The sequence below is a fragment of the Delphinus delphis genome, chromosome 7 (assembly GCF_949987515.2).
Source record: "Delphinus delphis chromosome 7, mDelDel1.2, whole genome shotgun sequence".
In the NCBI taxonomy this organism is placed as follows: Eukaryota; Metazoa; Chordata; class Mammalia; order Artiodactyla; family Delphinidae; genus Delphinus; species Delphinus delphis.
Window position 1 is genome coordinate 32894408 of NC_082689.1, and position 22857 is coordinate 32917264.

Here is a 22857-nt window from a genome sequence, read left to right on the forward strand (position 1 = left end):
ATGTGCCGTGGAGTGGCTGGGCCCGTGAGCCATGGCCACTGGGCCTGCACGTCTGGAGCCTGTGCTCCGCAACGGGAGAGGCCACAGCAGTGAGAGGCCCGCGTACCACAAAAGAAAAAAAAACTATCTATGAAACACTTTTAATTTATTGTTAGAAAAGTGAAATAGTCAAGAAGAATAAACATGGCTGGAATGTATATCCTTTTAACATGTGTTTACTTACCATGTCATTCCCTTCATAATATAAATGCAATCTGGTCAGAACTCTCCTACAACTATAATAGTAAGCAGCTTTTCATAGATATGGTAAACTGATGAATAGCCATAATGATAATCTTAATAAGATACCAAACTGGGTAGGTTTTAGGATTTTAATGTATAACACTTTATTTTTTGCTTTCTCCTTTTCGAAGATTGGTAAGCCAGGTATTGTTTTTAGATATAATTTCCATTAACCAAAATGAGGAGAAATGTTAACTCCCTAACCAGTTGAGGTAACAGAGAAAGTATATACCTAGAAATATAAGAATTATTTGAGACTGTTTGTAATTAATATTTACCTTAAATTTTAACTCTATCAAATCTAATTCTCTGTGATATAGTCCCTACAGATGAAGAAGATGAAATGGAAGAATCCACAAATCGACCGAGAAAGAAACAGAAAACAGAGCAATTGGGACTAACAAGAGTAAGTATTTGTGAGAACTGACAGTATTGGGCTTAGGGGTTTTTTTTTGATAAATTGATTGATTGATTGATTGATTGCTGCAATGGGTCTTTGTTGCTGCACTCTGGCTCTCTCTAGTTGCTGTGAGCAGGGGCTACTCTTTGTTGCCGTGCGCAGTCTTCTCATTGTGGTGGCTTCTCTTGTTGTGGAGCACAGGCTCTAGGCACACAGCCTTCAGTAGTTTTGTCATGCAGGCTCAGTAGTTGTGGCTTGCGGGCTCTAGAACGGAGGCTCAGTAGTTGTGGCACATGGGCTTAGTTGCTCCGCGGCATGTGGGATCTTCCCCGACCGGGGATGAAACCCGTGTCCCCTGCGTTGGCAGGCGGATTCTTAACCACTGCACCACCAGGGAAGTCCCGGCTTAGGTCTTTATTGACAAATATATGTTAATTTAATATAATTGTTCATATTTGGTTTCCTTTTGTCTTGTCTTGCTGCTTCAACCATAAGGCTTTCTTTCAGTAGATTTGTAAATTTTTATTATAAATACTCTGCTGCATTTATTTGAGTTATTGAATGTAGTTGCATTAAGCTAGGTTTACAGCTTGATAGGTTGATTATTTAGCTATTATATTTGGCCTCATGGTGAATTTTTTTTTTTTTAACATCTTTGTTGGAGTTGCTCATGGTGAATTTTAAAGTAGGATCTTTTAATTGTTGAAGCTTGCGCTAAGTTTAGTGAAATATCTCATTACCTGACTGTTTAATGATAATGTTGCAGACTCACAGACATAGAAAACAACCTTATGGTGACCAAAGGGGAGAAGGGGTTGGCGGGGAGCAAATTAGGAGTTTGGGATTAGCAGACACAGACTACTGTGTATAAAATAAGTGAACAACAGGTCCTGCTGTAGAGCACAGGGAACTATATTCAATATCTTGTAATAAACCATAATGGAAAAGAATCTGAAAAAGAATAGATAACTGAATCACTTTGCTGTATACCAGAAACTAACACAACGTTGTAAGTCAACTATACTTCAGTTTAAAAAATAGTAATAGTAATAATGTTTCATACACTGAGGATGTAATTCTAGTACATCTCCTAAATCAGTAGAAACCAAGAGTTTAATTGAGGTTTTGATTCTATCATTTTGCTATAGATCCAATTAAATCAAACTCAGAAAGTTAATCCAGATTCTTATTTGCTCTGTTCCATTAGAAGGATATTTATCATAATATGATGTGACCTGTATTAATATACTTAATGAGAAGAACAATACTGAGTCAGATTTAGGAAATCGTATGTTTCATTCATTTTCTAACAGCTGTAATGGATGTGCATTAAATCAGGCACACATTTGCACATTATTTCTTATAGTCACCAATAATAAGATAGATATCTTATAAAAACTGTTGAAAATGAGGAATAAGTGATTCCTCAAACTCACGTAAACTGCAGTAAACAATAGCACTTACTGTTTCCAACTGAAAGTAGTGGTTTATAATTTATACATTTAAACATAGACTGCTGAATTGCAAGTTGAATGATCTGGTGGCAATTCAGCTTCCTTATCACTTGTCTCATAAGACACATTAAAGCTGGAAATGCCTTACCAATTGGATAATGTGCCAGTGGTAATTTATTGATGCATATCCCTGATCAACCTTTAAAGAATATATCTGAGTAGAAAAAGACTTCTTGAATTATCAAAATATTTTACTTACAAGGTAGCTTTTTTTTTTAACCTTTATGTTAGTTGAAGTTTGGCATACGTATAATTAAGTATACAGCTCAATGCATTTTTGCAGTTGTGTATACCCAAGTAATCACTATCTAAATCAAAACATCAAGAATTACCGACACCCTAGAATATGGCCTCTAGGCTCCCTTGAAATCGGTAGCCTCCTAAAAGTGATCACTGTTCTGACTTATCCTAGATTAGTTTCACCTAGTTTTAAGCTTCATATACAGGCATACCTCATTTTATTGCACTTTGCAGATAATGCATTTTTTTACAAATTGAAGGTTTGTGGCAACTGTGTGTCAAGCCTGTTGGTTCCATTTTTCCAGCAGCCTTTATTCGCTTCGTGTCTCTGTGTCACACTTTGATAAGTCTCAAAATATCTCAGACTTCTAAATTATTTTTATATTTGTTATGGTGATCGGTGATCAGTGATCTTTGATGTTACCATTGTAATTACTTTGGGGTGCCATGAACCACGCCCATATAAGACAGTGAACTTAATCAGTAAATGTGTATGTTCTGACTGCTCCACCGACCAGCCGTTCCCCCATCTCTCTTGCTCCTCTCGGGCCTCCCTACTCCCTGAGAGTCAACAATATTGAAATTAGGCCAATTAAAAACCCTACAGTGGACTCTTAAGTGTTGAAGTGAAAGGAAGCCTCATGTCTTTCACTTTAAATCGAAAGCTAGAAATGATTAAGCTTAGTGAGGAAGGCATGTCAAAAGCTGAGAGAGGTCAAAAAGATAGGCCTCTTATGCCAGTTACCCAAGTTGTGAATGCAAAGGAAAAGTTTTTGAAGGAAAAGTGCTACTCCAGTGGGCACATGAATGATAAAGTGAAACAGCCTTGTTGCTGATATGAAGAAAGTTTGAGTGGTCTGCGTAGAAGATCAGACCAGCCACAACATTCCCTTAAACCAAAGCCTAATCCAGAGGAAGGCCCTAACTCTCTTCAATCCTTTGAAGGCCGAGAGTGGTGAGGAAGCTGTAGAAGAAAAGTTTGAAGCGAGCAGAAGTTGCTTCAAGAGATTTAAGGAAAGCAGTCTTTATAACATACAAGTTCAAAGTGTAGCAGCAAGTGCTGATGTAGAAGCTGCAGCAAGTTATCCAGAAGATCTAGCTAAGAAATTAAACGAAGGTGACTACACTAACAGATTTTCAAAGCAGATAAAACATCCTTCTTTTAAAAGAAGATGCCATCTAAGACTTTTATGAGAGAGAACAAGTCAATGCCTGGCTTCAAAGCTTCAAAGGACAGGCTGACTCTCTTGTTAGAGGCTAATGCAGCTGGTGACTTGAAGTTGAGGCCAGTGCTCATTTACCATTCTGAAAATCCTAGGGACCTTAAGAATTATGTTAAATCTACTCCGTCTGTGCTCTGTGAATAGAACAACAAAGCCTGGATGACAGTACATCTGTTTACGGCATGGTTTACTAAGTATTTTAAGCCCACTGTTGAGACCTACTGCTCAGAAAAAAGATTCCTTTTTAAAAACATTACTGCTCGTTGACAGTGCACCTGGTCATCCAAGAGTTCTGATGGAGATGTTCAAGAAGATTAATGTTATTTTCATGCCTGCTAACACAGCAACCATTCTGCAGCCCATGGGTCAAGGAGTAATTTCAACTTTTAAGCCTTATTATTTAAGAAATATATTTCATAAGACAATAACTGCCATACTTAGTGATTCCTCTGATGGATCTGGGCAGTCATCTGAAAACCTTTGGAGGGACTTCCCTGGTGGTCCAGTGGTTAAGAATTCGCCTTCTAATGCAGGGGACGCGGGTTCGATACCTGGTTGGGGAACTGAGATCCCACATGCTGCAGGGCAACTAAGCCCGCACCCCACGACTACTGAGCCCACGTGCTCTGGAGCCTGCGCACCATAACTAGAAAGAAGCCCACGCGCTGCAACAAAAGACCCCGCGTGCCGCAACGAAGATCCCGCAACTAAGACCCGATGCAGCCAAAACTTAAAAAGAATTAAAAAATAAATTTTTAAAAAAGCTTTAAGAAAAAAAAAACCTTTGGAAAGAATTCACCATTTCTAGATGCCATGAAGAACATTCATGATTTATCGAGGTCAAAATATCAACATTAACAGGAGTTTGGAAGAAGTTGATTGCAACCCTCATGGATGACTTTGAGGGGTTCAAGACTTCAGTGGAGGAAGTAACTGCAGATGTGGTAGAAATAATTTAAAAAACTAGTACTAGAAGTGGAGCCTGAAGATGTGACTGAATTGCCGCAATCTCATTGTAAGACTTTAATGGATGAGGAGGTGCTTTTTATGGTTGTGCAAAGAAAGTGGTTTCTTGAGATGGAATCTACTCCTGGTGAAGATGCTATAAAGATTATTGAAATGATAACAAATGATTTAGAATATTACATAAACTTAGTTGATGAAGCAGCAGCAGGGTTTGAAAGATTTGACTCCAATTTTGAAAGAAGTTCTACTATGGGTAGAATGCTGTCAAACAGCATTGAATACTACAGAGAAGTTGTTCATGAAAGGTCAATCGATGTGGCAAACGTCATTGTCGTCTCATTTTAAGAAATTACCACAGCAACCCTGGCCTTCACCAACCACCACCCGATCAGTCAGTAGCCATCAACATTGAGGCAAGACCCTCCAAAGGCAAAAAGATTATGAGTTGCTGAAGACTCAGATGATGGTTACCATTTTTAGCAGTAATTTTTAATTAAGGTATGTACTTTTTTAATACATAATGCTATTGCATATTTAATATACTACAGTATAGTGTAAACATAACTTTTTTTTTTTTTTTTTTTTTTTTTGGTACGCGGGCCTCTCACTGCTGTGGCCTCTCCTGTTGTGGAGCACAGGCTCTGGACATGCAGGCTCAGCAGCCATGGCTCATGGGCCCAGCCGCTCCGCGGCATGTGGGATCTTCCCAGACCGGGGCACGAACCCATGTCCCCTGCATCGACAGGCTGACTCTCAACCACTGCACCACCAGGGAAGCCCTAAACAATAACTTTTATATGCACTGGGAAACCAAAAAATTCTTGTGACTCACTTTATTACAGTGTTTGCTTTTTTGTGGTTGTCTGGACCCAAACCCTCAGTATCTCTGAGCTATGCCTGTAATATCTGTGAGATTTCATTCATCTACTGCATGTAATAGTTCTTTTCAGTAATAGATAGCATGCCATTACATGAATATACCAGAATTTATTTGCTCTTGTTTTGATGGACATGTAGATTGTTTCTAGTTTTAGCCACCATAAATAAAGTTGCTGTACTTGTTTTTTGGTGCACATATGTCGTCATTTCTGCATACGTAGAATTGCAGGAGTAGAATTGCTGAGTGACAGGGTACGCACATGTGCAGTTTTATGAATGTTTAATACTGCCAAAACATTTTCCAAGATGGTTATATCAGTTTATACTCCCACTGACAGTATGAGAGTCAAAGTTACTCCACATCCATATCACCACTTGATATGGTCAATTTTTTAGTACCATAACTGATTTTATTTTATCACATAACATGTTTACATTTACTTACTGTTAAAAGGTGTCTTATTTTGTGATTTCTGGTGGTGTGTAGTGTATTTTAAGTCCCAGCCCTTTGATAGCTAATTTTGAAGTGCCTGTTCATGTATTTAGCACTTTTTTTTTTTTTTTTTTTTTTTTTTGCTGCACCACACGGCATGCGGGATCTTAGTTCCCCGACCAGGGATCAGACCCATGCCCCCTGCAGTGGAAGCTCAGATTCTTAACCACTGCATTTTTTTTTAAGTGTGTTGCTTATCTTTTTCTTATTGATTTGTAAGAGATCTTTTTATATTTTGTTTTTATTTTTTATTTTATTTTATATTGGAGTATAGTTGATTAACAATGTTGTGTTAGTTTCAGGTGTACAGCAAAGTGATTCAGTTATACATATATATGTATCTATTCTATTTCAAATTCCTTTCCCATTTAGGTTATTACAGAGTATTGAGCAGAGTTCCCTGTGCTATACAGTAGGTCCTTGTTGGTTATCTATTTTAAATATAGCAGTGTGTACATGTCAATCCCAAACTCCCAATCTATCCCTCCCCCCTTCTCTTCTCCACCCCCCAGAACCATAAGTTCATTCTCTGTGAGTCTGTTTCTGTTTTGTAAATAAGTTCGTTTGTATCTTTTTTTTTTAGTTCTGCATATAAGCAATATCATCTGATATCTGTCTTTCTCTGTCTGACTTACTTCACTTAGTATGATAATCTCCATGTCCATCCATGTTGCTGCAAATGTCATTATTTATTTCTTTTTAATGGCTGAGTAATATTCCATTGTATATATGTACCACATCTTCTTTATCCATTCATCTGTCAATGGACATTTAGGTTGCTTCCATGTCTTGGCTCTAATAAACAGTGCTGCAGTGAACATTGGGGTGCATATGTCCTTTCAAAGCTAGTTTTTCTCCAGATATATGCCCAGGAGTGAGATTGCTGGATCATATGGTAGCTCTATTTTTAGTTTCTTAAGGAACCTCCATACTGTTCTCCATAGTGGCTGTACCAATTTACATTCCCACCAACAATGTAGGAGGGTTCCCTTTTCTCCACACCCTCTCCAGCATTTATTTGTAGATTTCTTGATGATGGCCATTCTGACTGGTATGAGGTGATATTTCATTGTAGTTTTGATTTGCATTTCTCTAATAATTAGCGATGTTGAGCATCTTTTCATGTGCCTCTTGGCCATCTGTGTGTCTTCTTTGGGGAAATGTGTATTTAGGTCTTCTGCCCATTTTTTGACTGGGTTGTTTGTTTTTTTGATATTGAGCTGCATGAGCTGTTGGGAAATTTTGGAAATTAATCCCTTGTCAGTCACATTGTTTGCAAATATTTTCTCCCATTCTGTGGGTTGTCTTTTCATTTTATTTATGGTTTCCTTTGCTATGCAAAAGCTTTTGAGTTTCATTAGGTCCCATTTGTTTATTTTTGTTTTTATTGCCATTACTCTAGAGATGGATCGAAAAAGATATTGCTACGATTTATGTCAGAGTGTTCTGCTTATGTTTTCCTCTAAGAGTTTTATAGTATCCGGTCTTACATTTAGGTCTTTAGTCCATTTTGAGTTTATTTTTGTGTATGGTGTAAAAGGATGTTCTAATTTCATTTTTTTACTTGTAGCTGTCCAGTTTTCCCAGCACCATTTACTGAAGAGACTGTCTTTTCTCCATTGTATATAATCTTGCCTCCTTTGTCTTAGATTAATAGGTGCATGCATTTATTTCTGGGCTTTCTACCCTGTGGGGCAATTTCTACCCTGTTCCATTGATCTATATTTCCGTTTTTGTGCCAGTACCATACTGTTTTAACGACTAGCTTTCTTTTTGTATTTTGTATTCAAGGTCTTTGCTGGATATAGGTATTATAAGTATTTTCTCCCACTCAGTGCCTTGCTGATAACTTTTATTTTTAGGTGTGCACCTTCATAAGCTTGCTTCCACTGTTCATTTTATTTGAGAGAAATCACAATATATTCATTTTTTTCATTTAGGTTTTTATAAACTTTAAATCTGTGCATTCATAAATTATTAATTGAAGTTATGCTAGAAACCCTTGAAGTGCTATTTGAAGTTGAAATTAAAAATAATAGGAAAAGTTGGGTTATTAAGACCAAAATAAGACAAATATCAAAAAGTTATTTTCTCTCTGGATTTCTTTCTAGTACCTGGCTTTTATTAATATGAGTAATGCTCTCAATCAGTTCATTTACTGGTCATTTGTTTCATATATTAACATAGAATAAGGTTTTTTCCACATTTTCTCTCAAAATTGCTGTTTTTCCTGCAGTACTATTCTTTTTTTGAGCATTTGTTCTTTTTTAAAAATTCATTCATTCATTCATTTGGCTGCCTCAGGTCTTAGTTGCAGCACGCAGGATCTTCATTGCGGCATGAGGGCTTCTCTCTAGTTGTGTGCAGCCTCCAGAGCGCGGGCTCCTCTGTTGCTTGCCCCACGGCATGTGGGATCTTAGTCTCCCGACCAGGAATCGAACCTGCGTCCCCTGCATTGGAAGGTGGATTCTTAACCACTGGACCACCAAAGAAGTCCCCTCCAGTACTATTCTGCTGAAGTTTGTTTGCAGTAACAATGCCAAAGTTGACTTTTCTATCTTAAAAAAAAAAAAAAATGTACATGTAGGAAAATTCACTCTTTTTGGTGTATAGCTTTTGAGTTTTGATAAATACATAGAATATGTAACTACTACGTATTCAAGATACGGGAGAGTTTGCCATCCCCTGAAACTCATGTTGCCCATTTGTAGTCAGCCTTTCCTCTCTATTTCTATCACCTGACAACTACCATCAGATCTCTGTTCCTGTAATTTTTCTTTTTCTAGAATATCATATAAGTGGAATCACACAGTATGTAGCCTTTTGCATCAAGCTTTTTTTCCACATATCGTAATGTATTTGAGGAGGGAAACAAAGAAAGATTCATCCAGATTATTGGGCATCATGGTTTATTCCTTTTAAATGCTGACTAGTAGTCTATTGTATGGATATACAACAGTTGGTTTAATCATTCACCAGTTGAAGGATATTTGGGTTGTTTCTAGTTTGACAGTTATAAATAAAACTGCTATAAACATTTGTGGACAGTTTTTTATGTGAACCTAAGTTTTCATTTTTCTTAGGCAAATACCTAGGAATGGGATTGCTTATTCATATACATTTACCCATCATTTTACATGCCATTTCCTATCCTGGAGCCTCTGATTGATTGCTACCTTACTTTTTGTTTTGGATCACAATAGAGGTTGTTCTGTTCCTCACTCCTCTATCACGTTCCTTTACTACTTCCAGGAAAATTTTAGGGCTGGAAGAGAGACCTTAGGGATCATTTGGTCCAGCAGTTGGCAAATAACAGCCCCACAGGTGATTTGGCTGTGGCCTGATTTTGTACTCCAGAGTGCTAAGAATGATTTTTCCATTTTTAAGGGGCTTTAAAAACAAAGAACACGGAACAGAGACTGTATGTGGCCTGGAAAGGCTAAAATTTTTACTTTCTGGATCTTTATCAAAAAACTTTGCTGATCTCTAATCTAGTACAACCCCCTTAACATTTAAGAAGGTTAAATGTAACAGTTACACAAGTAGGTCAACTGTCCCCCATTTCAAGAGTTTTCCTTCCTTCTTTTACATGTTCTTTGTATTTAAGACAGACAGTATACCTAGTTTGATGATTTTAATTTGAGAGGGACATTAGAGATTTTGGAATTCTAATAAATGAGCCATGGGCATTATTTAAAGATTGGATGCTGAAGAAATGAGGTGGTGAGAATAACCTACTGCAATTAATTAACCTGGAAGAGTTATGTAGAAAATAGCAGCACCTTACCTCAAACCTAGGTCTTTCTGACCCCAGAGCTTTTTCTTCTAGCTTCTACATATAACATCTTTGTCAACTGGGAGAATTTAATTAGTGTTAATATTCCTCAAAATGAAAAGTAGAGCAGAAGGGGAAGCAACAGAATACTGTGGAAAGACTACAAATTTTGGAGTAATATTTGGGTTCAATCTCAGATCTGCCATTTATAAACAGTATGACCTTGGGCAAGTTATCTTTCTCAACTTCAGTGTTTTCATCTATAAAATAAAAACAGAAATATGTCTTGGAGGATTGCTGTAAAGAAGAAATAAGGTAGGATATGAAAGCTAAAGCACCTGACAAAATATCTGGCAAATCAGCTTTAAAAGTAATAACTATTATTATTGTTTCAATCACTCTAAACCAAAAATGCTTTCCCTTTTGGGTGTCCTTCATTTCTAGACTCCCATAGTGACCCTCTCTGGCCACAAGGAAGCAATTTCCTCAGTTCTGTGGTCAGATGCTGAAGAAATCTGCAGTGCATCTTGGGACCACACAATTAGAGTGTGGGATGCTGAGTCCGGCAGTCTTAAGTCAACTTTGGTAAGACAAATTCAGTGTTTCTCTGATTAATTTTGAGCTTTTAAGCCCGGTAAACTTCTAGGAGATGGTTACTTTTCGCCCACCCTGGTTACATGTTCTTTCCTTTTTTTTTTTTTAGACAGGAAATAAAGTGTTTAATTGTATCTCCTATTCTCCACTTTGTAAACGTTTAGCATCTGGAAGTACAGATAGGCATATCAGACTGTGGGATCCCCGAACTAAAGGTGAGTTGTGTAAACCTCTGAAGGAAAAATATGAGTGAGTAACATCAGTTTCTCTTCTCACTAGAGATGTGTATAAAAAGATACTTTTCTAGAAATTTTTGGGGGGGTTCTGCCTACTTCTGTTTTCTAAAATTTAATAATGGTTGTCTGTTTTGTTCAGATGGTTCTTTGGTGTCGCTGTCCCTAACCTCCCATACAGGCTGGGTCACATCAGTCAAGTGGTCTCCTGCCCATGAGCAGCAGCTCATTTCAGGCTCTTTAGATAACATGGTTAAGCTGTGGGATACGAGAAGGTAACTCCTGTTGATGACTTAACAAAGGAAATCTATCAATTGCCCCGTTGTATACAGAGAAAATGAAATGAACACTGAAATGACTATCCAAAAGCAAAAGGGTTAAAAGAAAGGTCTGGGTCATATATCCTGAAATGATACATATTGATATCAAAAAGGAAGACCAGGATCAAAGGAATTTTCTTAATGTTAATATGTTGGGGTTTTTTGCATTCTGAATGAATTTAATTGTGATAGTTTATCTTTTGCCAAAAAACACAATTTATGAAATCCATCTTTCTGACCTTGTTATATAAAATAGGAAAAAAACCCCGAACCTTAATATAAATATGATAATTATAGAATTCGAAGGGCAGTGGCCTGAATGAATGGAACTGTGGTCAAATTGTAAATTATGTGTTAATAGGCAATTAAGTAAAAATACAGAATTTTAAAGATAAAATTTAAAGGTTCCTTTCTTATTCATCAGTTAGTGCTGCGATACTAATATATGCAGAGGGCCCCCAAGAGAATGCATATACAATTTATTTACATATTTCTACAAGTAGAATGGAGAGGCAGTAACCAAAACCACAGTCTGCTAATGATACAGGAAAAACAGGAGAAGTAGTCAAGTAAATGCTCAGAATTTTAAGATTAAGTGGTTATTGGGGCAAGGATGGTAAACTAAAATTTTCAGAAAAGTAGAAGTGATTAGTCATATATGTTTGTTTAATACTATGAAATGCATATAACATGTTAATATTTTCATCTTTTAGTTGTAAGGCTCCTCTCTATGATCTGGCTGCTCATGAAGACAAAGTTCTGAGTGTAGACTGGACAGTCACAGGGGTAAGAATTTATTAGTTATTTGGTAGAGAGGAAGAAACTACATTATGTTTTTAGAATAAATCTGGTATTTGTGTTTACAGAGTTACTAGTTTCAATATATCTGATATTTATAATTCTGTATTCTAAGTTCCATTAATATTCATAAAATCTCATATCTCATTTAAAGAAGAAAAAAATTGTCCTTTAATATTAGGAGTAGTAAAATTTGAATATTTTGAAGCACTTTTTTTCTCATGAGTATTTTATTGAAATGTTTTAAGTCCCTAAACTTGCTACTTCAGACTAATTGGATCAAAGTATTTGCTACTTAGAAAAATCTTAGATAATATGGCTGTATTATAAAATGTTCTTAAAGAATTACAATTTAATTGTACACACACACACACACACACACACACACACACGTTAAAAGCTCTTATTGCCTAAGAACGCTTTCCAAATGCAGGTTTGAGGGCTATCTGAAAAATCTGTAGTATCCATTTACCTACAAACAATGTGCCATCTTTTAAAAACGTAATTTTCTTAAGCAGGTAAAACTATATTACCCTTCAAACTTTTAAATTTTATTACATTTCTTAGCAAATGCTTCATAGAAAGTACAGTAGCATATTATGCCTCAACCAAATTAAAATCACCACTTTTAAAGTTTTAATATAGTGTATGTATATATAGTATATTTGTAATATAGTAGTGAAATTTGATGCAATTGGCCCGTTTTAGTATTAACTCTCAACGCAAGTTAATTGCTCATCCATAATTCCTTCTGTAATCAGAATCATCAGTATTTAATTAGGTTCAGCAATCATATGAAATAATTGTATTTACTTCTGTGTTTATGTTTTTTTCCTCTCCCTTTACGCAGTTACTTCTGAGTGGAGGAGCAGACAATAAATTGTATTCCTATAGATATTCACCTACGACTTCGCACGTGGGTGCATGAAAGTGAATGATAAATTTGGCTACAGAGATTCCTTCTGTAAATGAAATTGGTAGAGAATTCTCAGATTACATCGATGCAGATGCAGGAAGCAGACTTTTAGATTAAAATTTATATACTGTTTCACCGTTGATGATAGTTATCACTGTCTTTTTCTTTATTTTGTATTTATTATATAACAGTTATGTTTATTAAATGTAAAACATGGCCTGCATTCTCTACCTTATGAAAACCCTTGAAATTAAACTGAGTTTTTAATTTATCTTTTAAAGGTATTGGTTTGAATTAAGAATTGCTTTTGAAATGCTATAAAAGCATTATTAAAAATTCAGTAATTGTTCAGATTTTTATCTCTAAGGGAGAAACTTCACTTTTTAAAAAGTTAGCTGTTTAAAAAAAAGCATCTAAAAAAACTAATAAATTTTAATAGAGAAAAAATTAGAAATACAATCTGTGTTTGGTAAAATAAGTTATGTCTAACTATAATAATGTTCTTTGTAGGTATTCGGGACATTAAAACATGTAGATATTGCCAGTTAATTAAGAATTTGTTGAAATGTTTTAAGTGAAGTACTTTGTATTAAAGATAAGTCAGGGAGGGGACTTCCTTGGTGGTCCAGTGATAAAGAATCCGCCTTCCAATGCAGGGGACATGGGTTCGATCCCTGGTTGGGAAACTAAGATCCCACATGCCACAGGGGAGCTAAGCCTGTGCACAACTACTGAGCTTGTGCACCACAACTAGAGAGCCTGCATGCCACAAACTACAGAGCCCACACGCTCTGGAACCCACACACCACAACTACAGAGCCCACGTGCCCTGGAGCCTGTGTGCCACAACTAGAGAGAGAAAACCCACGCACCACAACTAGAGAGGAGCCCGCATGCCACAACTAAAGATCCCGCATGCTGCAACTAAGACCGGATGCAGCCAAAAATAAATAAATAAATACAATATATTTTTTTAAAAGATAAGTCAGGGAATTCCCTGGAGGTCCAGTGGTTAGGACTCTGCACCTCCAGTGCTGGGGGCCTGGGTTCAATCCCTAGTCTGAGAACTAAAGATCTGGCAAGCTGCGTGGTACAGCCAAAAACAAAATTTTTTTTTTAAATAAAATAAAGGGAAGTCAGACTCCTTTAAAAATAGCATACAGATTTCATGGTAACCAGGAATCTCTCTCCCACACTTATCCTTGTATATAGATAAGAATTAGATTCTTCAGACAAAACCTTTCAGTCAGTATTAGATAAAAATATTCTGGGCTTCCCTGGTGGCGCAGTTGTTGAGAGTCCGCCTGCTGGTGCAGGGGATGCGGGTTTGTGCCCCATTCCGGGAAGATCCCACGTGCCGTGGAGCGGCTGGGCCCGTGAGCCGTGGCCGCTGAGCCTGCCCGTCCGGAGCCTGTGCTCCGCAACGGGAGAGGCCACAACAGTGAGAGGCCCGCATACCGAAAAAAATAAATAAAAAATATTCTAAAATTTTTTTATCATTAGCATTTATCTAAATTCATATATACAAAATATTTAAAGTAAATGTCTTAAAATGTGACTTTAATGGATTAGTATTTCTCAAGCAGAGCACCTCAGCCTCTAAGTAATATATGGGAAAATCAGTTTGGTCTCATCATTAGACTCTAATGCCATATATCTCACGTGAGGTTCCTATCACAGAGGTCTAGGAAACAACCGCCATAACTTCGCTGCAATTGAGAGCCAGATTAACAGTGGATTAAACCAGGTGGAAGATTAGTTCTCTTGTATGTAGAGGTCCAGAGGCAGTCCAGTGCTGGTATAGTGGTTTTGTTCCATACTCCTTAGGGACCTGGGCTCCCTCTGCCCCTATGATACGGTCATCATAGCTCACAAGAGCTAGAGCTCCAGGTACATCATTTCTTAAAAGACAGTTATATTTTAATGCCCAAGAAGTGAATAAATGTAGTTGTAAAATTCACACACAAAGTCTGTTTTTCCCATTTTGTGCAGAATGGTGTAGATTTCGTCATATTTGCAGTCTCTGGAAATATAACTTTCAAAGGACAAAGATGAATTTATATTCCTGTTCTGGATGGTCCCTGAATGAATCTTAAGGGCAGAGTTATTTAAAATAACTTTCTTAATGCACCCAACCTGGACTGCTCACAGGTAGTATGCATACACTAGGTGGTTAAAGTAAAGAGTCCTATTTATTAGATGAAAGACAAAGAAGGAAGTGGCATCAAGTCCTGGTCCTTAGCCTATTCTTAACTCTGGTTCCAAGGCAGGATACATTCATGGTTCAGGTATTCTCCTTTGAGATGGATGTAACATTAGTGTCTAAGTCTGTTAGAGGATTGTCTGATTGATCTCTACCAAACTTCTCTTTTTGTGTAACACAAGTGATTAGATCTTATTCCCCAAACAGGAAGAACATGCGAGGCCAACAGAAGCCTAGAAGACTTAAGTCCTTTTAAAACAGTGCTCTCCTACCTCCCATCCTCCATCTTTTCTTCAAAAGTAGGAGTCTCCCTTTCAATAGTCCATTTTCCTCCATTTTAGTCACACCAGAGACAGGGGCCTTACATGGACTTATTTGCTCCTAAGATTTGCTTCAGGAAATGAGTGGAGCTGCTTTTCTCGTGCTGGGAGAAGTTTGGAACCAGACAGTGCAGAGTTCAGGACCTGCAGACCAGTACAGGGTTATTTATGCTGTCTTGCCATAGTAATGCAGTTAATAAGCCTGTTGATACTTGTTCAAATTCCTTTTCTTACAGTTTAGCAACAAACTTCCTAATTTTAAAATTAGGCTCAAAATGTACCCTAATTGCTGAAAAAGGCATTTAAAAGAATAAGGCTGACTTTCCACCATGTACAGGGTCTCTGCTGGGGGTGGAGGAAAGGGAAAAAAAAAACCCAAATGTGTAAGACATGGAGACTACCTTCAAAAAGGTCACATTCTCACATGGGAGACATTCAATTAAAAATTGGTTACAACAGTATCCTAAGTGCAAAGAAAGATGTAAATCTAAGGTAGAAAGGAGCAGTTAGCTTTGTGGGGAGCGAGTTGGCTGTCAAGAAAGGCATGTAGAAGAGCGACATTTGAGCCAGATTTGGATAGAAAATTGGTTGGGAAAGTGAAGATGCAGGTTATTTCTGGCAGGGGAAGCAGCACAGAAGCATTAGAAATGATAGCTCAGAAATACTGTGAGGAAGAAAGCATAATATTTCTTCATATGCTAAGTTTAATTTTGTTTTCCTCTTAAATAAAGTGGCCTTCCAGGTCTTATCTAAGACATGAGATCTTATATTGGAAAAAAAACCAAACAAACCTGGCTGTTACGATTACCTAGAGATTATTAGGGTAGAAATCTGAGTTACTTAAGATTTTTAGGAGTTCACCGGTGGCGCAGTGGTTAAGAATGCACCAGCCAATGCAGAGGACACGGGTTCGAGCCCAGGTCCCGAAAGATTCCACATGCCACGGAGCAACTAAGCCCGTGAGCCACAGCTTCTGAGCCTGCGCTCTAGAGCCCGTGAGCCACAACTACAACTACTAAGCCCACGTGCCACAACTACTGAAGCCCGCGCGCCTAGAGCCCGTGCTCCACAGCAAAAGAAGCCACTAAAAGGAGAAGCCTGCGCAAAGCAATAAAAAGTAGCCCCCACTCGCCGCAACTAGAGAAAAGCCCATGCACAGCAACAAAGACCCAATGCAGCCAAAAATTTTTTCAAAAAGATTTTTATTCTACATAAAATGTTATAATAGCTTAACTGTCAGTAGCTGCCCAATATTTGTTTTTTTTTTCATATTCTCCTTTGAATTTAGAATGACCATTTTGGAACTGTTGTCAACAATGCATAATAATATATTGGAATGCTTCCTAGCATTATCAGGGGAAAGAACAAATGAAAGTTTTAATTGACATAAAATACACATAATTGAACAAACAACCCTGCAAAATGAAACATACTATCTGGGAATTTCTGATAAGAACATTGAAATCTGTTTATAAAAATTCTTTTGATATATTTTTGAAAAATCAGTTGCTAATAAGGAGAAATATTAATCTTTGTGATGTATTACCATACCTCCTATTCTTAAAGTGGAAAAAATGACACTTTAACACTATGCATGTGCAAGGGTATTCAATTAATATCTTCTTATTTAAAAAGCCACTAGTTGGGGCTTCCCTGGTGGCGCAGTGGTTGAGAGTCCGCCTGCCAATGCAGTGGACGCGGGTTCGTGCCCCGGTCCGGGAAGATCCCACGTGCCGCGGAGCGGCTGGGCCCGTGAGCCATGGCCGCTGAGCCTGCGCGTCCGGAGCCTGTGCTCCGCAACGGGAGAGGCCACAACTGTGAGAGGCCCACGTACAGCAAAAAAAAAAAAAAAGCCACTAGTTGGAATCAGGTTTCATTAGACAAGTAATATCCAAACTTTGCTAATCAGAAACTGCCAGGTATAAAAATAGCAGGAATTTTTAAGTCACTTTAATACATTTTTTGACTATCATAGACTTCTAGTAGTAACCATATTAATAATGTTAATTATTTTGTTATATAAGCCAAATATATCTTTAATATAACTTAGTAGAAAAGGAGTTTTTTGGTTTAATAGAATTAGATTGGCTATCGTTGGCTATTAGTTCCACTGGTTCGCAGGTTTGAGGAAGTATATTATCTAATGGCAGTGTCTATAAAAACAGCAAAAAATTATCCCACCATAACAATCATCTGACATTTTATTTTATTTTATTTGGCCGTGCTGTGTGGCTTGCAAGATCTTAGTTCCCCCACCAGGGACTGAACCCCAGCCACGGCAGTGAAAGCACCCAGTCCTAACCACTGGACCACCAGGGAACTCCCAAAAAAAGATCCTTATTTTAAAGAAGAAGAATATATACGTTAGGTCAAGTTATTTGACCAGATTTCATGCAACCAGTAAAATGGCAGAGTAACAATCTGAATTTGGATTTATCTGAGTCTAGAGCTCAAGCTCTTAACCATACATATTCTGCCTATTCTTCAGTCATGCATGAGAACAATGATTTTATACATGCAAAGAATAAATGAGAAAATGTCTTCACCTACATGAAAGAAAGTTTATGTATAAATTTAAATGGCAGTTATTGGTACCAAACTACCATGTTATGTTCAACTTTGCACGTTTTTGCCTTAAAAATTAATTTCAATTTTAGTATACCACTAAACGTATTAGCATAATAATATGTAAATATGTACTTTAAAGATCCATTTCTGTATTTTCATATAGGAATCGTATATAAGCAGAAAGGAACTTTAGAAATTATCCTGTTATTCATATCATTTTAATTATCATGTTATTCATATTAAAGGAAATCACAACCCAAACAAGTTAAATATCTAATGTGAAGGTATACAGTCCATTAGTGATAGAGATAGGAGACATGCTTCTGGGTAATAAAAGACTACAGAGAAATGATCTTGGTTAGGTACAATTTGATCGAAAGTTTAGAAACATGTCAAACAATTCTATGTACAGTCATATGCCTGGGACTTATTAATACCAAATAAAGTTCAGTGGTGGTTTCAGGGGGAGGAAATACTTTTTATATATGTCTGTAACATTTCACATTAAAAAATAATCACTTCAATAATACTGTCTAATTCTAGCCTTACTTGAATAAACAAAACTGCAGTATGGGAGAGCCAGCACGCTTACCTTGTCACGTTTAAGTAATTACTAGTACGAGCACCTGGGAAGATAGCGTCTCCCTACTCTGACGGCCACTTGCTTGAAAAAATCAGATTACGGGGGGTGGCGGGGGGTGATGAATTGGGAAACTGGGATTGACATGTATACACTAATATGTATAAAATGGATAACTAATAAGAACCTGCTGTATAAAAAAATAAATAAAATTTAAAAATTAAAAAAAAAATCAGATTACAAAGTAAGTGGAACACCTTGAAGAAATGGAGCTATTTCCATGACAGCAGGCTCCATGACATCAGGTTCAACAGATCCCTAATCCTTAAGAGTAAAACAGTACAAAAGGGTAGAATTATTAATATGCTTTCTAATATAAGTTGAGGTTTTATTTAGGATATTAACCAGAGGTTTGATTGATGGTGCAGAAATAAAAGTAAAGATCATTGCTCTAAGGAAATCAGGACTCCAGGTTGGGATACCAGATTTGCGGATCTCCACATTCCAAGCCATCTAATGGTCTTTTCTAGTTAGCTTGTGGAAGCCTACAATGGAGGAAAACACTGTTTATACTAGGATAAATCTGATATGTTGATAGGATATTAAACAGCAGTTCACTAAATGTTTGTACTTCTTAATGAAATTAAACCCTCCCATATAAAGTGTTTTCATGGTGTTAAATCCTTTCATTTTCTAAAAAAGTTTTTTTAAGAAAAACTAAATTTTAACTACTGCAGTTGCCTCATTTGTTAAGGGACTCGTACAATGTTATTTAAATAGTTCCTACCCATCCAACACCGTGAGTGAGAAGACCTGATTCTTGCCCAGGAAGTGTCAGTAGCTCTACCTTGTTTGCTGACTCCTTTCCTATACTGTGCCCCTACCTGCACACTTTTCTTAGTGACCTATGAAGGAAAGTGATTATGCGTAAATGCTACATTATGTGGCTCAGAGACATTGTATACCTCTGTTAATTTTCCCCAATTAAGTGAACAAAACCAACAGGTCTAGCCCCAGAGTCATTACCCTGACTTCCTGCTGTGTTCCTTGGAGGCCCTTTCTCTGCTTCAGATTGAGTTAAACTTCATCCTGTTGGAACAAGCACTTCCTAAAATATCCCAAGAAACTTACTATGGTGCATAGTAACAACTGGGAAGTTATCTTGCTTACCATATTAGAATAATTTGTTTTAGGTAATTAATACTGTATACTTCAGTTGTCAATTAGCTATCTTTTTTCTGTTCATTTATTGATTGAATAAACATTCATTCAGAACCGAGTGTGTATTAGGCACTGTGCCAAGAGATAAGGCTATGGAAATGCATGCGAGGAAGCATCTAATGGGGGAGACAGGCAGGTAAGTACTTACAATACAGTACAGTTGTTGAATTTGAGAATAGAGGGACACCAAGCTTGGCATGAGTGAGTCAGGAAAGATCCGAGGAAGTACAGCAATCGTCATATTTGCCAAATATTAATTCTTACCCTTTTAAGGATCTGGACTTTGAGACTCTGAGGAAAGCTTAGATTCTTTCCTCTAAAAAAAAAAAAAAAAAAAAAAGCCAAAATTTTGCATATTATATCATGTATTCACCTTGACACCCCATATATCTCAGGGTAAGCATTCCTTGTCTACAGACTTAATATTTTCAGTCCTAATTAACTCTGTAGCATAAATAGCCTACCCTTTTCCCTATTCTAAACCTGCTTTTTTTCAGGTCTTTAAGTTAAATACTTTGTAATAACATTCTAGAATCTCACCACATCTTTATGTCTTTCATGTTATAGACTTTAGTTACCACCTCAAGCGTCGAAGCGTTTTGCTTTGCTAGCCCATATGTCACAGTTGTGATTAATTCGTATTTTGTAAAATTATAGTTGATAATTTTTGTGTCACCTTTAAAAAGAAAGCACTTTGGGGACTTCCCTGGTGGTCCAGTGGTAAGACCCCGTGCTCCCAGTGCAGGGGGCTAGGGTTCAATCCCTGGTCAGGAAACTAGATCCCATATGCGTGACGCAACTAGGAGTTCTCATGCTGCAACTAATAAGTCCACATGCCGCAACTAAAGATCCTACATGCCGCAACTAAATATGCGGCAACTAAACATGCCGCAACAAAGATCCCCAGTGCCGCAACTAAGACCGCGTCACAGCCTAAATAAATTTTATAAAAAGAAAGCACTTTGGGTTTAAATTATCTTTCACCAATAACATAATTTTACTTTTGCCTTATTTCCAATTTTTTTCTGAGGTTTTTAGGTGCAAATTTTACCTTTGACTCGAAGATTCATTTATGACAAATTATGCTTATGTAAATGTACACTTGAGGTCAGTTATTAACAGTTATTAACTTAATCCTCTTTAAACCTTTAAAATAAGTTACATACAGCACGTGAACTTTTGCCGCGTGCGGCCACTGGTGCTCAGAAGCGCCTGAGAGTTCAGGAATGACCGAGGCTCAGTAGCTTCCGTCCTCCGAGGGGTGGCAGCCCAGGGCCCGGCAGGTGCGGTGGGGCTGGGAGGAGGCGGGGGACCCGGGCTCCGGGCTCGGGACTCAGAAGAGGAGCCGAGAATTCCCCCCACTTCCCCACGCCTCGGACGTCTCCCACTCAGTACCTTATACCGATGTTCTGACCGGTTTGGTGTTTGTCATTAAATGAAGAGGAATTCGGGAAAGGAGGAACAGAGAGGGTCCCGGAGTTTCTTCAAGAACCGGCCGAGAGCCGTGGCTCCCGCGGGGTTACGCGAGAGCCTGAACGGAGTGAACGCGGACGCCGGGGCGGAGGCGCCGAGGGCAGCGCGGCTTTTGCGCTCGCCAAGCCGCGGGGTTTAAATCTCCCGCCTTCCGCAGCCGGAGCCCGACACCTCCACGCTCTGGTGCGGAGGGGCACCGGCTGCGGGTGCGGCTCGGCAGCGGCGCAGGGCTCGCGAGCGGCGGCAGCGGTAACGGGCGCCAGGACCGACCTCCAAGCTGCCGAACGCGACCCGAGGCGGCGGAGGACCGGCGCGTCGCGGCTCCGGCGTCGAGGTGAGTGTCTGCGGCCTCCTCTGGCCCCCTCTCTCCGGGCGGAGGAAGGGCCGCGCCCTCCCCGGCGGAGGCTGGGAGGCCAAACCCTTGGTTCCCATGGCGACGCCCCAAGGTGAAGGGGCGGCGGGAGGGGACCGCCACGCGCGCACGCGGTCTCTCGGGGCTTCTCGCCGGCCTTCACGGTTCCCTTAGGGACCCCGGCCCCTGCGGCCTCCGCTCCCGGACGAGGTCCTGTCCGAGCTCCTCCGGGCTTACCCTGGGCAGATCGGACCAAGAGTAGTTTTAGGCGTGGCAGCGTCCCCTCGGGCCGAAGGGAGCTTCCACCCACGCTCGCCCCGGGTAGCGAGCGAACGAGCGCAGGGGCCTAAGGCTTGTTTGGGTGATTTCTCTCGAAGGTGCGGATCGCTTCCATTAGAAGCAGATGCTCACGGCCTTTAGGTGCTTTCCTGCTGACCTCCTTTTTATGTTGTGCTTATTTTCATGTTATTATTTTGTAATGGGAATGTCTTCCTTACAAACTAAATGGCTAGCAATGGGTAAAAACAAAACGCAAGTAAATGTGCGGTTTAAGACAAAGTGCAGAAGGCGCGAGCTCCCGAGGGGTTCCGCGCACAAATCTCGCTGCCTGAGGCCTTTATCCCAGCGCCACGCACCGGTCCGGCTCGTGGAAACTGGATCATCTGGTCAGATGCCCAAATGATGTCAGCTGTCAGATACCTGATGCTCTGAGAAAGATGGAGAGTGGAAAAAAAGTCCATCCTGGCAACTAACCCGCGATGCTGTGGATTTGCCAGTAGAGGGTGTGGGATTATTTTTCATGTAATAGATGATTTTGATGCACAGAGCATGAAAGCAATCATAAACTCTGGGTCACTGTGAAATAGCTTATTGGGAAGATAACGTTTATCCATCGTTTGGGGTTTTTTCTAAGTATTTATGTATTGATTTATTTGGTCACGACTCAGGCAACGTACTGTAAGGTGATATTACTTTAATTATCTTCACATCAATATTTATGGAGTAGCCACAGGTGCCCATCCTTTAGTAGGAGTTAATTATACATTTATTGGCCAAATAAACATCCAATAGTATGTATATATTTTTATATGACCAGCCTTTTTAGTCGTTTTATATTCGTTGTGTATGCCTAATGTACTCAGTATTCTTTGAAATTTCTGTGTTTATTTAATAGTGCAAAATGATTGTACATCTTGACATTAAAACAGTTATGTGCAAGACATTGTTCTAATTACCAGTAATTAACGTTAGAGTTAGGTGGTTGCTCAGAGATCAGCCAGTCCAAAGTGCAAAAACTACAAACATTAAGACTGGTGGAAAAACTAGGAAGCCATATTTTTATTAGAAATATTTATTATAAAAATAAAATTTATACCAATGACTGAACTAGGACAAAATATCAAAATACTAAATATCAGATATTAAACAGTATTGTTTTGTTCTACTGTGCTGTCAAACTTTATTTCATTGTGTGGTACATACTATATTAAAATTTTTCCCCTTTCCT

The 22857-nt window shown here is 38.6% G+C and overlaps 1 protein-coding gene across 2 annotated transcripts in view; it reads left to right on the forward strand.

The window, feature by feature from the left end:
* WDR12 (WD repeat domain 12) overlaps positions 1–18952 on the forward strand; it is a 32262-nt gene extending 13310 nt beyond the window's left edge. For both annotated transcript variants that reach the window (XM_060016275.1, XM_060016277.1), the window contains exons 9-14: positions 603–688; positions 10217–10357; positions 10476–10581; positions 10742–10874; positions 11633–11705; positions 12568–18952. In XM_060016275.1, the coding sequence (XP_059872258.1) occupies positions 603–688; positions 10217–10357; positions 10476–10581; positions 10742–10874; positions 11633–11705; positions 12568–12645 (617 nt within the window). In that variant the 3' untranslated portion in view covers positions 12646–18952. The remainder of the gene's footprint in view (positions 1–602; positions 689–10216; positions 10358–10475; positions 10582–10741; positions 10875–11632; positions 11706–12567) is intronic.
* Positions 18953–22857: the final 3905 nt, after the last annotated feature.